This window comes from Halichoerus grypus, chromosome 12 (assembly GCF_964656455.1).
Source record: "Halichoerus grypus chromosome 12, mHalGry1.hap1.1, whole genome shotgun sequence".
NCBI classification, from domain to species: Eukaryota; Metazoa; Chordata; class Mammalia; order Carnivora; family Phocidae; genus Halichoerus; species Halichoerus grypus.
The window spans coordinates 85,032,790-85,050,524 of NC_135723.1; the positions used below are offsets into that span (position 1 = coordinate 85,032,790).

Sequence of the window (17,735 nt, forward strand, 5' to 3'; positions counted from 1 at the left end):
TGAAGACAGTCATTGTGAACCGTCGCTTATGTTTTCTTAAGGAACTTTTTAAAAATCTATAAAACCATAGAGACATAAAAACACATGCAGATGAATCTCCACTCTTCTGGCACCTCCCTTTTTCACTTAATATAGCTTAAGAATCTTTCCCTATTGGTAGATGTTTTCTTTCAATTTTAGGTATCTATATATTTTTAAATATCCAAATATATATCTAAAATACCATTTTAATAGTGGCACAGATTTCCACTGTTGAGATATAAATAATTTATCAACCAGTCTTCTTCATAAATATTTGCATTTTTCCAATTAGATAAAAACTGAAGCTTGGCAGGTTCAGTTTCTTCTAAGGTCTCTCTCCTTGGCTTCTGCACTGCATGAAAGCAGCCATGCACAGTACATAAAAAATAGGCATGGCTGTGTTCCAATAAAACTTTATTTACAAAATGAGGCAGCAGTTTTAGCCACGGGCCATAGTTTGCCAACCACTGCTCCACGCTTCTGTCTTAGTTTGGGCTGCCCTGACAAAGGCTTACAGACAGGTAGTTTATTTGGGAATGTGTTTTGAGGGAAGGCAAGTGAAGACAGGGAGGGAAGGAGGGAAATTAATACAAAGAAATTTTCTCTAGTGGGTCACTGCTGCAGGCAACTAGTTATTTAATGAGCGATCTTCTGAGGAGCTTTATGAGATCCATGTCGGAACCACATTTCCAAGGGATGAAAAGGAAAGAATCTACCCACTAGGTCTTAGCCACCGGCAGAGAGTTAACCCCAGAGTGTTAACTCCCCATTCGGTTAAATCCACACGTTAACTCCCACAGGGGAGTTCCAGGTGAGTGCCCAAACTGGAGTGCCAGAGGAAGTGCAGGGCAAGAAGCCAAACACACGGCGTGCGCTTCGAGTCAGGCATTACGGACGCAAGGGAGCTGGACCCTGCCCGGAGCAGCTGACTGCAAGCAGAGCTGGGATCACAGAGAAGGCCTGAGAAAATGTGAGGTGGCTCAAAGGCAGCACCCAGAACAGTCCATCCTTTGCACCCCTCAAACTTGAATGTGTCCTCCATTAAATCTAACCTATCACCGAGTCTTCGAGATGGTAACCATCCACTATTTCTACAAGACACAGGAAAAGGAGTGGAATATGTACAATCCTTGCTGCTACAACACATTCCAAAGCCGTAACTGAGGTTCACCATCTCCTTCCCATAAACACCCCTTCTATATTTCCCTCACTCTTAGCCAGCACTTTAGCTCATCTTGGTCAGGTGTCTGGTAAGTGGCTCAAACCTTTATCCCAAAGAATCTGAGCTCTTTGTTGGAGATTTACCAGGGCTGGACCACTGGCTGTTCCCTATTCTCTATTCACCATTGTCTCAGGCATGAACACATCAAAATATACTCAAAACCTTGAATTCCAGATACAGTCCTCTCTTCCACGTTTGTATAGCAACAAGCCTAGCTCCTGACAGTGATCAAGGTCAATTAACTCTATGAGGACAGCAGCTCCTTTCTTTACCTGCTGGTCCCCTACATAAATAATCCAAAGCAGCCTAACAGTAGTCATCATTTCGAATGTGCAAACTTGCTCCCCGCCTGCCCCAGGACTTCTCTGACACTGGACTATGGGGTACCTGTGGTCGCCAACTTGTCACTCAGACACACAGATCCAGAAGCGTGCAGTATTTCTGTGCTGAAGGCAATCCTCAAACAGTGGGAGCCAGAAGTCAATGGGTTAAATGCTTCCCCCTGTTCATCCCTGAAAACACTGTCCCTTGGGAAACAGGGCCTTTAACCCACATTCTGGGTGGGGATGGGAAGCATAAGTTCTACAAGTGGGTGACTGGGAGCAAAGGTGAGAAAAGCATGTCCTACTTCTACCTCTTAATTCCTGGTCCCACATATTGTATTTATTGGTACCATACACTACACTGACCATCAATGTAATGCAGAGACTGCATCCTACAGGAGAATTTTCCAACTGAACGGGGTCCCATCTCTAACCTACTATACCTCAGTTGAGCATTCAGTAGGTCATCCCATCATCCCACTAGGCTGTCAGCTCCTAGGTGAAACAGAATACGGTAAAACTACTGGATCTCTTAAGTCATGAGCCTACTGTCACACCATTTTTGCCATAAAATGAGTGGCAATGTCGTGTAGGATACCATGAACATAAGAAACTGTACAACTTAGACCTATTGAAAACCCCTGAATCATCTTCTATGTGGTGTTTTTGCCATTAATTAAGAGAAACTTAGGTAGTCAAATTTAATCAATCTTTATCTTTGCCTCTGGAATTGCAGTCCTAACAAAAGCTTTTCCCTACAACAAAAATAAAGAGGAATACACTCATGTTTTCTTTTAGTACTTGTATGCTTTCATTTTTAAAATTTATATTCCTTATCCATTTAGAGTTTATTTGTATATAGGATATGAAATATAGATCTAATTTTATTTTTCCAAGTGACTACTCAGTTGTCCCAGCATCATATATTAAGAAGTACCTGTTTACCCCAGTGATTAGAGATGCCACTTTGGCAAATACTAATTTTCCACGTGTATTTGGGTCTAATTCTATGCTTTCCATTTGGACCAGGAAATTCTGAAAACGTAGATCAGCATGGCCAAGGTGACTCATTACAGAGTCATCATACAATTTTATTCCAGGGGTCTATTCGTGTGTCAGCACCACACTGTTTTAAGTGTTCAGGCCTCAATACTGCACTGGCCGGTAGAGCTCACAGTTTTTCTTTTACAGTTATTTCCTGGCTATTCTTAAATGTTTGTTTTTCCATGTAAACTTTAGCATCAGCTTTTCTAACTCCAAAATATATAGCCTGTTGATTTTTTTCACTGAGACTGCACTGATTTTACAAATTAGAGAGCACTGAAATCTTTATGATGTTTAATTGATCTACTCAAAAACATGTACATTTGTTCAAGTACACTTTGAGTCTTTCAGGGCTTTAAATTATTTTTTCCTCTTATAAGTTTTCTGGATAAGTTCTTCTAAGGTGATCGTATCATTCTACATTCCCACCTACAGTATACTTGGTGTTGGAGCAGGCGCGTTGATTTTGGTGTGGTCAGGTTTTGTTATTTTAACCAAGATTCTAGTGGGTATGGAAGGATATCTCACTGAGGTTTTATCCTGCATTTCCCTGATGACTAATAATATTGAGAGCATTTCCATGTATTTCTTGGCCATTTGTATACCCTTTTATGAAGTGTCTGATTTTCTTCAGAATTTTTAATCTCCATGGTTTCTCAGCAAGGTCACACAACTGTCTACATATGCAGAGGGGTCATCTACTCTATTAGTTTTCTATTCCTGCTGTAACAGATGACCACAATTAGTGGCTTAAAATAAAAGATTATCTTACAGTTCTGTGGATTAGCAGTCCAACACAGGGCTCACTGGGCTAAGATCACCATGTCAGCAAGGCTGCATCCATCTCAGAAGCAAAATACACATTCACTCCATCCCAAGATCCCCCCAGATCTCAATGCATTACAGCACCAACTCAAAGTCCAAAAGCTCATCAAAATCCCACTGATTCAAAAATCCTGATCTTAGCATCAAAATCAGTTAGGTACAGGTGAGACTGGGTATACTCTCTCCCGAGGCAAAATTCCTCTCCACCTGTGGGCCTGTGAAACTAGAAAACAAGTTGCTCCCAAAATACAAGCGTGGGGCTACCACGGGATAGCACTTACAGACTTTTCTGTTCACAAGGAGAAAATGGAATGAAAAAAAAAAAGAAGAAAAAAAAGTCACTGGTCCTAAGCAATTCTGAAATCCAGCCAAGCAAACCGGAGGAAGGTTTCAGCTGCCGGGTAGAATTCTCCATCGTTCTCAGCTCTACACTATGGTCCTGTAACCCTGCCCTCAGAGCCATCCTTCCTTTTTGTGAGGGCGGCGCCTTTTTAAAGCTGAGCAGTCTTCTCGGCCGGTTTCCTATTGGAGAATTTGGGACCCTGACAACCTTCTTTCACTTTGTCCTCTCTCTGTCCCTTTCAGTCCAGACTAGCAGTGGTGCTGCCGCTGTAGGAGTCTCAGTCATATAACGTCTCAGTTTCAGGTGCACAACATAATGATTTTTGTAAAGAACTCCTGGGTCTTGAACAGGTGTCTCAATTTATTTCTCTACTCTCAAATTGTACTGTAAGTGGTAAAAAGAAACCAGGCCGCACCTTGACACTCTGGAAATCTCAGTTAAACACCCAAGCTCACAAGTCCTGATTTCTATATAACTGCAGGACACAATCCTACTAAGCTCTCTGCCACTATAGGACAAGGGTCCCCTTCCCTCCAGTTGCTAACACCTTCCTCATTTCCTTCTGAGCCCTCCCAGCAGTGCTTTTAGTGTCCATATTTCTACCAACGGTATGTTCACAAGGATCTGAGCGTTCTCTACAGTGGTAAGTGTTTTCCCTACCCTGCTCCTCACTTCTTTCTGAGTCTACCAAGGTCATTAACATCCAGCTTTCCACTAACACTCTGTTCAGGGCAATGTAGGCCTTAACTGTCATGTTCCCCCAAATCCTTCCAGCATCTACTCATTGCCCAATTCCCAAAGCCACTTCCACATTTTTAGGTATTTGTTACAGCAGCACTCCACTTCCAGGTACCAAAATCTCTAGTAGTTTTTCCCCCAGCTTTGAGATATAATTGGCATATAACATTGTATAATTTTAAAGTACAGAATGTGTTGATTTGATGCTTATACGTTACACGATTTACTCGTTTTCTATGGCTACTGTAACAAATTACCACAAACTTAAAGACTAAAGACCACATTCATTTCTTTATCTTACAGTTCTGTAAGTTAGAAATGCAACACAGGTCTCACTGGGATAACATCACGGTATTGGCAGGCCTCCTTTCGGGAGGCTGTAGGGGTGAATCCATTTCCTTGCCTTTTCCAACTGCTGGGGCCACCCACATTCCCTGGCTCATGGCCCCCTTCCTCCAGCAACATTGCATCTGTGACCTGCTTCCATCATCACATCTCTTTACTGACCTTTCCACTTTCTTCTTCCACTTTTAAGGACCCTTATCCTTATCGGGCCCACCTGCATAATCCACCCTATTCTCCCTACCTGCTGATTAGCAACTTTACTTCCCCTTTGCGGTGTAATGAAACATATTCGTAGGTCCTGGGACTTAGGCCAGGGATATCTTTGGAGGGCCATTATTCTGCCTACTACATCTACTAATCACTTAAAATGAGCTAGAAGCAAACCATAATTCATGGCAGCCTAACAGGATTCAGAGGGAAGTACTAACAGCTAAACAAACAAAAAACCCTAATCTATTTTTAATTTTTCCAACATTTAGTGAGTACAGCAATCCAAGTGAAGATTTTCTGTTTGTTACTCGTGGCAAATATTGTTAGCTAACTAATCCAATACCCATTTCCAACCCCTTCTCCCCTGCCTGCCCCTAATACTTGGCCTTTAAAAGCTAAATCGTCACTTTCCTGGTCCTAACGAGAGTCGTATAACACAGCTGTGTCAAATGAAATCTACAAATTGCCTTGGGAAAAGCTATTGCATACCTGATAAAAGAGGCAGATGGTGCTGGCCCTCCCTGGCCCCCTTCCCGGTACCCCTCCCACCTTGAATGGTGCACTGCCAGTAATTCAGGCATCTATTCTGCAATCATGTGAGATTCAAGAGACACCAGCCCTCACATTGTTGCGCTACTGAACCAACACTAGCTACTCTATGCCTAGTGACTACATCTGCCTTTCGGTTATTTTCAGCTGAAAGCTTCACTAATTGAAACTTATTCAATACAACTGCTGGTTAAAAACAAGCACCCTCCTCCAAAATTTATGTTGTTGTACAAAGACCAAATTCACTTAAATGAATTATAATTAATAATTAGGTTATCCATCCTGACTCCAGGACACTGGGAAATTTTCAAAATTTTAAAGAAAATAAATAGCCACAATCCCAAACACCCAGAGATAATCTACTGGTAATATATCAGCATATTTCCATCCATATATTTTTATATATGTACATAAAATATGTTTTAAAGGGAGACTATATAAAATACATAGACTTGAATCCAACTCTCATTCAGCACTCTATGAGGACTTTTCCATATCATTAAAGATGTTTCAAAAAATTAAAATAATCCCATAATCTGATTATGACATGGTTAATTAAGTTATATATAATTAAATTTAACAATAGCAGACATTTAAACTGTTTCACCCTTTCTGCTAGTGTAAACAGTGCTGCAATGAACATTATTATATATGAGTCTTCCTGTGCTATCTCTATTTTCTGAGCATAGTGCCATCGACGTGGTATTAGTGTGTCAAAGGGATAAAACTTTTCAAATGTTCATCATTTGAATGCTGTCAGACTGCTTTCTAAGAAAACCTGAATCAGTTTATTATTCTGCCTCCGGTATATACAAGAATATCAGTCTCCCTTACCAGCACCTACTGCCTTTTTTCTTTTTTGCCAAATTGAAGGGTAAAAATCTTATAAACATTTGAGTTTTTAATTTACATTTTTCGGTTATGTGAGAATGACTAAAAACAATCAGATCCTTTATATTGGTTATTGTAAGAACTATCACTTGGAATTTTTTTTGAAGTAGAAGAGTTCTTTATATATTATATATACTAGCCTTTTGATATACTTATTGTAAATATTTTATGTCAATGTATCATTTACATTTTGGGTCTGTTTACATATTATTATGAACATTTAAAATGTATTAGCAAATCTGTTAGCATTACCCTTTGCGACTCCTTTGTTTTATCAGATAGACATGGTTTTCACATGATGACAACCACATTTTAGGAAAGAATGTTTTAAGATTTTTAATTCCTATTTGCTTTCTTACAGTCAAAAAAGTAAAACTAATAGAAAAAGAACAACAAATATTCCACTAACTATATAAGTACTCCATGTTAGGTTCTGACCATTCACATACCTGCTTGTGACAATTATCACATCCTCAGAGATTGTAGCCATTTCTTTGATGGTAAGGTAGCACATTCTTCTCAGTGTTTGCTGAAAAATTATTTATATAAGGCGACAGGTTATTCATAAGGAAATGGTTCTTTAAACTGTTTAAGTGAGGGCCCCAAGTAGATATATTTAGAAGGTTATTCTTAATAAGATTCTCATCTACCCAAAAAATCCTTCTGAAAATATCTGGATGAGAAAACGTTCAGAACACTACTGTTTCCTAAATAAGTAAATGATGCACTGACATAGTGAAAAAACATCTAGGTGAAAATTTTTAAATTTAAATTAAAAATTTTTTAAATGATATTTACACATAGATCCAAACTTTGACAGTGTAAATCCAAAGACATAGATTTCTCCAAGTGTTAAAGGATTATCCTGGAAAATGTACTTTTAAAATTCTTTAAATATATGGATGGAGAGACATGCAGGCTCCTTATCTTCCTCAGTCCAACATACACAGATGTTTTTCCTTGAAGTATTTGTGCTTGTATAACCAACTTCCATTTTCAAATATCAAGATTTCAGTTATCAAGATATCTGGGTCCAAAGTAAACAGTTCACATAACAATAGTAAAGTTTCATCTACGTTCCTCCTCACCTGGTCTCTGGTTTATTCATACACTATGGGCACTGGTTCCTCTAGCCTATCTAGCCACGTTCTCTACCAACAACTTCACATTTCTTATAAGTAGTGAAACTCAAATACACCAGACCCAGCTCCAGACTCCAAGCTGTAGAAAGAACCTGGTGGAGACTACTGAGCCCATTAAGGAAAGAGAAGAAGGAAGTGAGGATTCTCATGGTGATAAAACACAGAAAAAATCACCCCAAGAAAGAGAAAGCCAGTCGGGGTCAGATGAATGGGGCAGATGACACCCATATGAAGCTACCATTAGAAGAAAACAAAAAATAAAAACCAAAACTTCAGAGTTGAAGAAAAGTTGTCCTCTCCCCCAAAATAAAAATCTACCACGAAGCAGAATAAAACTGGAGACACCAAAAATTGAGCTAAAGCACAAAAAATGGGGGGTGGGGCCCTCAACATCAGTCATCAGGGAAATACAAAAAACCTTATTTCAGATACCACGTCACACCCACCAAAATGGCTAAAATTCAAAAGAGTGACAATACAAAGTGTTGGCAAAGAGGTGCCAGAAACCACTAAAATATACTGCCTAAACAAACACACTGAAATGTTGAATAAAATAGGAACAAAAAATTTACCTACATAGCCAAGGGTAAAATGAAGTGAAATTCATAGATGCCAAAATGGAAAAACAAACACCACCCAGCCAGAGAAGTATAGGCCCGGGACCTTCCAGGCATAGGATAAAGTATCCAAAGTCTAGGAAGGACAAGATTCTAAAAGGTATATTCTCCAGGCTCAGGGAAAATTATTCTAGATAATAACTCAGAAATATAGCAAGAAATGGAGAGTGAAGGAAAAGTGGTAAACAGCAACAAGGCAGTATGGTATTAGCTACAGAATAGACAAATAGATGAATGGGACAGAATAGACACTGAGAAATACACCCATATAAATACAGTCAATTGATCTTTGACAAAGGAACAAAGGCAGTACAATGGAGCAAAGACAGTCTGTTCACCAAATGGTACTAGAAGAACTGGACATCCACATGCAAAAAAAATGAATCTAGACACAGACCTTACAGTCTTAACAAGAATTAACCCAAAATGGATCACAGACCTAAATACAAAATGCAAAACTGTAAAACTTCTAGGAGAAAACCTAGATGACCTTGGATATGATGACAACATTTTAGATACAACCCCAGAGGTATGATCATAAAAGAAATAATGAATAAACCAGCCTTTTTGGGGGGGGGGGTGGGCAGGGAGAAGAGCAGAGGGAGAGAGAGAATCTTAAGCAGGCTCCACGCACAGCATGGAGCCCGATGCAGGGCTCAATCTCACGACCCTGAGATCATAACCTGAGCCAAAATTAAGAGTTGGATGCCCAACCGACTGAGCCACCCAGGCACCACCCCCCCTTTCTTTAGAGAGAGAGAAGCCAGCCTTTATTAAAAGTAAAAACTTCAGGGGCTCCTGGGTGGCTCAGTCGTTAGGCGTCTGCCTTCAGCTCAGGTCATGGTCCCAGGGTCCTGGGATCGAGCCCTACATCGGGCTCCCTGCTCCACGGGAAGCCTGCTTCTCCCTCTCCCACTCCCCCTGCTTGTGTTCCCTCTCTCGCTGTGTCTCTCTGTGTCAAATAAATAAATAAAATCTTAAAAAATAAAAAATAAAAACTTCAGCTCTGCAAAAGACAATGTCAAGAAGATGAGAAGACAAGCCACAGACTGGGAGAAAATATTTGTAGAACACATCTGATACAGGATTATCACCCAAAATATATAAAAACCTCTTAAAAGTAAAAAATAAGAAAAACAACTTGATTAAAAATGAGCCAAAGACCTTAAGACACTTCACTTAAACAGATAAATGACAAATAAGTATATGAAAGTATAAGTATTCAAATGTAAGAATTCTTTTTATATTATAGATGCTCCACATCATATGTCATTTGGGAAAGGCAAATGAAAACAATGAGATATCACTACATGCCTATTAGAATGGTCAAAATCCAGAACACTGACAACACCAAATGCTGATAAGGATGTGGAGCATGAGGAACTCTCATTCATTGTTGGTGGGAATAAAAGTGGTATAGCCAATTTGAAAGAAGGTTTGGTGATTTCTTACAAAACTAAACATACTCTTACCGTACAATCCAGCAATCATGTTCCTTGGTTTTACCAAAAGAAGTTGAAAACTTACGTCCACCTAAAAACCTGCATACAGATGTTTATAGCATTTTTAAAAATTTTTATTTCATTTTTAATTCTTTAAAGTAATCTCTACACCCAACATAAGGCTCGAACTTACAACCCCAAGATCAAGAGTCACACACTCTACTGACCGAGCCAGCCTGGCACTCTATAGCAGCTTCATTCAAATTATTGCCAAAATTTGGAAGCAACCAAGATGTCCTTTAGTAGGTGAATGGATAAACTGTGGCACATCCAGACAACAGAATATTACTCAGCACTAAAAAGAAAATGAGCTATCAAGCCGTGAAAAGACATGGAGGAAATTAAATGTATATTACCAAGTGAAAGAAACCAATCTGTAAAAGATACATGCTATATAATTCCAGCTACATGACGTTCTAGAAAGGGCAATGAATAGCTGGAGCACAGATTTTTTAGGTCAGTGAAAATACTCTGTATAATATTTAATGATGGATGCCTGTCATTATACATTTGTCCAAATCCACATAATGTATAACACCAAGAGTGAATATTAACATAAACTATGGACTCTGTGTGATTACGGCGTGTCACTGTAGGTTTATGTACTGTAACCAATTTACAACTCTGGTAAGGGATGTTGATAAGTTGTGGCGTCAGGGAATATCCAGAAAATCTCTGTATCTTCCTTTTAATTTGCTGTGAACGTAAAACTTCTCTAAAAAAATACTTTCTTTAAAAAGTGGTGAGGACGTGGATAAATCAGAATGAACAACCAAAAAACACACAAGAAATGATGTGTTGTGACATACGTGAGTAAATGTGCGTGTGTATATATATATACATATATATATGTTTATATATTCATATACATAATAAGAGTGTCCTAAGGTTCTCAAATCTTCCATGAACAGGTACAAGATAAAGATGAATACTAAATTCTGAAAGCCAAATAATCATGTTGCAATTTCTAGGGTAACCACTAGAAGAACTTCCAAACTATTATCCCATTAGTGCTCTGTTCATTTTTATTCAGTCCTTTTTCTCTCTTGGCTTCATTTTGGATAATTTCTATCTGTCCTCAAGGTTACTGATTTTTTTCCCTACAGTCTCTACTCTGCTATTAACCCCATGAGGTATATTTTTCATTTAATATATGCTAGCTCATATAAATATTTTTCCTTAACTTCTAGAAGGCACATTTGGGTCTCTCTGGATGCCTTCTATTTTGCTCCTCATTCTTATTATGTCTTTCTACATATTCTTAGGCATAAAGGCTCTATATATAATAGCTGTTTTATGTCATTATCTGCTCCTTCCATCATCTTATCATTTCTGGTTTGGGTCTATTGATCCATTTTTCTCCTGGTTATGGATAATATTTTCCTGCTTCTTTGCTTACCTCATAATTTTTTAATGGATGCTGTATATTGTGAAGTTTATATTGTTTGGTGCTAGATTTTGTTGTATTCTTTTACATGGTATTGTACTCTACTCTTCATGAGATTAAATTACCTGGAATCAAATTTTTACTTTTGAGGGTTTGCTTTTGAGCCTTTTTAAGCTTTAGTACACGTCTAATATATTCCCATTACTAAGGTGATGATGCCTGAGAACTATGCCAGATGACAAGGTTTTTCTGCTCTCACTGGATGGAAATAGGAACTATTCTCAGTCCTGTGTTCTGGTGATTCTTTCTTTAGCCTTGAGTATTTTCCTTTTATATATGCACAGATCAATTCTTACCCAAAGATTCAAGGGGAGCCCCGCAGCAAATTGCTGGAACTACTTCCTTCCTTTCTTGCTTCTCTCCTCTCCCCTGACTTATGTCCTCTCTAGTACTCTGCCCTACAAATTTGAGCTTTCTTGGTTGGCTTTCTCGTACTCCATCTGTTTTCTCAACTCAGAGAGATAACTAGGCTCCTTTTCAGTGTGCCCTCCTTGACCTGATACCTGTAATCTGCCTCTAGGCAATGAGCTAATGCAATCCTAGGGCTCACTTTTTTTCTTTTTCTTCGGATCATAATCCTGGGATGCCTGTTAATCTAATGTCTGAAAACTACTTAATATATTTTGTTCGATTTTCTAGGTATTTGCAGTAGCAGGATAAACCTAACCCCTTAACTGCATCATGGCTAGAAACAAACAGAAATATGTTTTTGTTTTTTTTTTTTAAAGATTTTATTTATTTATTTGAGACAGAGAGAATGAGAGAGAGAGAGAGCACATGAGAGGGGGGAGGGTCAGAGGGAGAAGCAGGCTCCCTGCTGAGCAGGGAGCCCGATGCGGGACTCGATCCAGGGACTCCAGGATCATGACCTGAGCCGAAGGCAGTCGCTTAACCAACTGAGCCACCCAGGCGCCCCAGAAATATGTTTTTAATATCAAAACATTTTGTGAATTACCTAGGGACTCTTTTATTATTCATTTCCAACACCAATCCCTTTTAATTAGAGAACACAATCTGTACAATTTCATTCCTTTAAAAATTTGTTGCATCTTGAATTATGGCTCAGTATATAGTTGATTTTTATAAATGTTCTTTGTGTTCTTCATTTACATTTAATATAGATAGTAATATATCTGGGTCTATATTTACCATCTTATTGTATGATTTATGTTTGTCCTTCTTGATTGATCTTTCTTTCTTTTTCTCCCCCTTCTTATGGCATGACTTTTCAGCATTCTATTTTTTTGCACAATTAGTTTGAAAGAAAAAAACAATAGAGAAAAGTCAATGAAACAAAAAGCTGGTTGTGTGAAGAGATCAATAAAGTTTATAAAGCTCTAGATAAAGTTCCCAGGAATAGAAGAAAGCAATTTACCAGTATCAGAATGAAAGAAAAGACATTACTACAGATCCTACAAACACTAAAAAAAAAAAGAGAGTATCATGAACCGTTTTAGGGAAACAAAGTTCAACGACTTCCATGAAATGGATAAATGCCTTGAAAGACACGAACTACCAGACCTCACTGAAGAAGATAAATAATCTGAAAAGCACCATATCTATTTCTTTTTAATGGAGTTAATTTTCAAAAACCTTCCCTTAAAGAAGACGGTTTTGGGGCATGTGAGTGGCTCAGTAGGTTAAGAGTCTGACTCTGGATTTTGGCTCAGGTCATGATCTCAGGGTTGTGATATCGAGCCCCTAGTTGGCTCCGCAGGTACTGGGCATGGAGCCTGCTTAAGATTCTTTCTCGGGGTGCCTGGGTGGCTCAGTCGTTAAGCATCTGCCTTTGGCTCAGGTCATGAACCCAGGGTCCTGGGATCGAGCCCCGCATCGGGCTCCCTGCTCAGCAGGAAGCCTGCTTCTCCCTCTCCCACTCCCCTTGCTTGTGTTCCCTCTCTTGCTCGCTCTCTGTCAAATAAATAAATAAAATATTTAAAAAAAAAAAAAGATTCTCTTTCTTCCTCTCCCTTCGCCCCTCCCCTCCAAAAGAAAAAAAAAAAAGATGGCTTCAATATTGAACTCCATCGAACACTTCAGGAAAAATTAATAATGATTCTACAAAAACACTTCCAGAAAGCAGAAGAGGAAGAAAGGAAGAAACACTTCCCAATTCATCTTACAAGGCCAGCATTATCCAAATACAAAATCCAGACAAAATTATTGTAAGAAAAAAGTACAGATTTCATGACCACAGACCCAAAAATCCTTAACAAACTTTAACAAACAAAAATGAAAGACTTTGTTTTCCAGAATAATGAATAAATGCATCTCACCATATTAACATACTGAAAAAGAAAAGCCATGATAATCCAATGGATATAAAAAAATCATTTGACAAAATTCAATACTTACTCTCACACACACACACACACACACACACACACACACACACACAATCTCTCAGCAAACTAGGAATAGAATGCAACTTCCTCAACCTGATAAAGGCCATCTGTGAAAAACTTAAGTGCTAACACCATACTTACTGGTGAAAGATTAAATACCTTCACCCTAAGATCAAGAACAAAACAAGGATGATCCCTACCATCACTTCTATTTATATTGTACAATAGTGCAAGAAGACAGTAAGGTAAGATAAATAAATCAAAGGCCTACAGATTGAAAAGGAAAAAGTAAATTCTAAGGAATCTTCCAAAATACTCCTAGAATAAATGAATTTAACAAAATCATTTGTTATGCAAAAACCAATTTAATTTCTAAAACTACTTACAAACAATACAAATACAATAGTATTTTTAAAACCTTAACTACTTTAGGGACAAATTCACAAAATATGTGTAAGACTTGTATGCTGAAAGCTATAATACTGCTGACAGAAATTAAAGAGATCTGAAAAAGGGGAGATAAATACCATGTTTGTGGAGCAAAAAACACAATGTTTAAATGTCAATTCTCCTCAAATTGATCTTCAGATTCAATGTAATCCCCATCAAAGTTCCAGCAGACTTTAAAAAATAGCAATGGAAGCTGATTCTAAAAATTCATACAGAAAGGCAAAGAACCTAGAAGACCCAAACCTTTTGAAAAAGGAAAACAAAGGAACACATGCACTACGTGATTTAAAACTTACTATAAAGGTATAGTCATCGAGATGGTGTGATACTGGAATAAGAATAAAGATACAGATCAATGAAACAAAACAGAATATTCCAATGTGCCAATGTAACTCAATCATCATCTCTTCCTCCTCCTTCCATATTAATATGCAACTATTCCCGTACCATTTGTCGAGAAAATAAAGTACAAGGAAAAGGAAGAGGTGGTGAAAGGAGGAAAAGGAATACAACCCTTACCTTATACCAAATACAAAAATTAATTCAAAATGGATCAAAATGCCTAGAAAAAAGGCATAGGAGAAAATCTTTGTGATGCTGGGTTAGGCAAAGATTTCTATAATACAGATCAGAGGCATAATCCACAACAGAAAAAAAATTGATAAACTGGACTTCATCAAAATTTAAAACTTCTGTTCCTTTAAAGACTAAAAAATGAAAAAAACAAGCTACAGACTGGAATAAAATATTTAAGAAACATATCTGATAAAGGACTTGTATCCAGAATACACAAAGACTTCTCAAAAATCAAAAATAAGAAAATATACACCCAAATTATTAAAAAGGGGCAAAAGATATGAATAGATCCTTCAGCATGGAATATATATATATATAAAGCAAGAAAAACACACAAAAAGATGTTTCAGATTATTAGTCATTAGGGAAATGCAAATTGAAACTACAAAGAGAGGAGTGAGCAAGATGGCAGAGGAGTAGGAGACCTAAATTTCATCTGGTCCCAGGAAACTCAACAGATCGAAGAAAAGAATAGCAGCAATTCTAGGAACAGAAAAGCGACCACTTTCTGGAAGGTAGGACGTGGGGAGAAGTGAATCTGAGGAGATTTTCGGGAAGACAGACGGCGGGGGGAGGAGGCCTCCATCAGCCAATACCGGCAAGTGATAGAGCGGTGGAGCACAAAATGGGAACTTTTAGAAGTCGGCTCCGCTGAGGGACGTCGCTCCAGTGGCTAAGCGGGGGGGGGGGGGGGTGGAACCCTCACTGGGACAGTCTGGTCTCAGGACTCTGGGGGTCACAGAAAGACCAGGGGTGCCTGAGTGCGGCAGAGCTCCCAGGTATCGGAGCGGGGAAGCCGGCTGCAGAGACGGAGCCGAGGCGCGGGCTCTCAGCTCGGGGTTGCCATAAACCATGATCCGCGGCACAGTCGAGCCACTGCTCCTCCAGCAGGGACCCAACAAGCGGCAGATCCGGGGAGACTCCCCTTCCTCCCCCAGGAGGAGCAGCGTGGGAGCGCACCGCAGGGATCTGCTGGGTTTGGAGACTCCACACGGGGTCGGGTGCCAGAGATAGAAACGCTCAGTCACAGGCCAGGTGAGCACAGAGTGCAGCCGGAGACCAGGGAGACGGGAGTGACTGACTGCTTTTCTCTGGGGGTGCACCGAGGAGCGGGGCCCCGAGTTCTCGGCTCCTCCGGGGCAGAGATTGGGAGGCCGCCATTTTCACTCTCATCCTCCAAAGCTGTGTGGAAAGCTTGCAGGGAACAAAAGCTCCCGAGAGCAAACCCGAGCATATTACTTAGCCCGGACCGGCAAGGGCGGGGCAATTCCGCCTCCGGCAAAGACATCTGAGAACCACTGCGACAGGCCCCTCCCCCAGAAGATCAGCGAGAACAGCCAGCCAAGACCAAGTTCACCGATCAATGAGAACGGCAGAACTCCAGAGCTAGGGGAATACTGCACACAGAATCCATGGCTTTTTTACCATGATTTTTTAGTCTTTCAAAGTAAATTTTTTAAATTTTCCTTATTTTTTTCTTTTTCTATTTCTTTTTTTTTTTTAATTTTTCTTCTTTCCTCTTTCAACCAATATCTTATCAATTCCTTTTTTTAAAATCTTTTTTAATTTTCATTTTTACAGTCATATTCTATCCCTTCATTGTATTTAACCTTATTTTTTGTATATATATAAGCCTTTCTTTCTTTAAAATTTTGGGACACAGTTTCTTCTAACAGACCAAAATACACCCAAAATCTAGTGTGTGGCTCTGTTCTACTTACCAGCCTGATCATATTCTTTTTTTTTTTTTTTTCCTTTTTCTTTCCCCCCGGTTTTGGGTCTCTTCTGATTTGTTTAGTGTATATTTTTCTAGGGTCGCTGTTACCCTTTTAGCATTTTGTTCTCTCATTCATCTATTCTTCTCTGGACAAAATGACAAAATGGAGAAATTCACCTCAAAAAAAGAGAACAAGAGGCAGTACTGAGTGCCAGGGACCCTAATCAACATGGACATTAGTAAGATGTCAGAACTAGAGTTCAGAATGACGATTATAAAGATACTAGCTGGGCTTGAAAAAAGCATAGACGATACTAGAGAATCCCTTTCTGGAGAAATAAAATCTAACCAAGTCCAAATCAAAAAGGCTATTAATCAGGTGCAATAAAAAATGGAGGCTCTAACTGCTAGGATAAATGAGGCAGACGAGAGAATAAGTGATATAGAAGACCAAATGATGGAGAATAAAGAAGTGGAGAAAAAGATAAACAACTACTGGATCACAAGGGGAGAATTCAAGAGATAAGTGATACCATAAGGTGAAACAATATTAGAATAACTGGGATTCCAGAAGAAGAAAGAGAGAGCGGGGCAGAAGGTATACTGGAGCAAAATATAGCGGAGAACTTCCCTAATCTGGGGAAGGAAAGAGGCATCAAAATCCAGGAGGCACAGAGAACCCCCCTTAAAATCAATAAAAATAGGTCAACACCCTGACATCTAATAGTAAAACTTACAAATCTCAGAGACAAAGAGAAAATCTTGAAAACAGCTCAGGACAATAGGTCTGTAACCGACAATGGTAGAAACATTAGATTAGCAGCAGACCTAGCCACAGAGACCTGGCAGACTGGCATGATATATTCAGGGCACTAAACGAGAAGAATATGCAGGCAAGAATACTATATCCAGATAGGCTGTCAGTGAAAATAGGAGAGATAAAAAGCCTCCAGGACAAACAAAAACTAAAAGAATTTGTGATCACCAAACAAGTCCTACAAGAAATATTGAAAGGGGTCCTCTAAGCAAAGAAAGAGCCTAAAAGTAACATAGACCAGAAAGGAACAGAGACAATTTATAGTAACAATCACCTTACAGGCAATACAATGGCACTAAATTCATATCTTTCAATAGTTACCCTGAATGTGAATGGGCTAAATGCCCCAATCAAAACACACAGGGTATCAGATTGGACAAAAAAAAACAAGAGCCATCTATATGCTGTCTGCAAGAGACTCCTCCAAAGAAACCTACGGATTTAAAGTGAGGGGGTGGAGAACCATTTACCATGCTAATGGACATCAAAAGAAAGCTGGGGTGGCAATCCTTATACCAGACAAATTAGATTTTAAACCAAAGACTATAATAAGAGATGAGGAGGGCACTATATCATACTTAAAGAGTCTATCCAACAAGAAGATCTAACAA

General features: G+C 39.0%; 1 protein-coding gene across 2 annotated transcripts in view; it reads right to left on the reverse strand.

Annotated features, from left to right (window-relative positions):
* The window catches only part of COPG2 (coat protein complex I subunit gamma 2), a 118,107-nt gene that overhangs the window by 86,054 nt on the left and 14,318 nt on the right, over window positions 1-17,735 (reverse strand). For both annotated transcript variants that reach the window (XM_036078268.2, XM_078059567.1), the window contains exon 5: window positions 6,961-7,040. In XM_036078268.2, coding sequence (XP_035934161.1) covers window positions 6,961-7,040 — 80 coding nt within the window. The remainder of the gene's footprint in view (window positions 1-6,960; window positions 7,041-17,735) is intronic.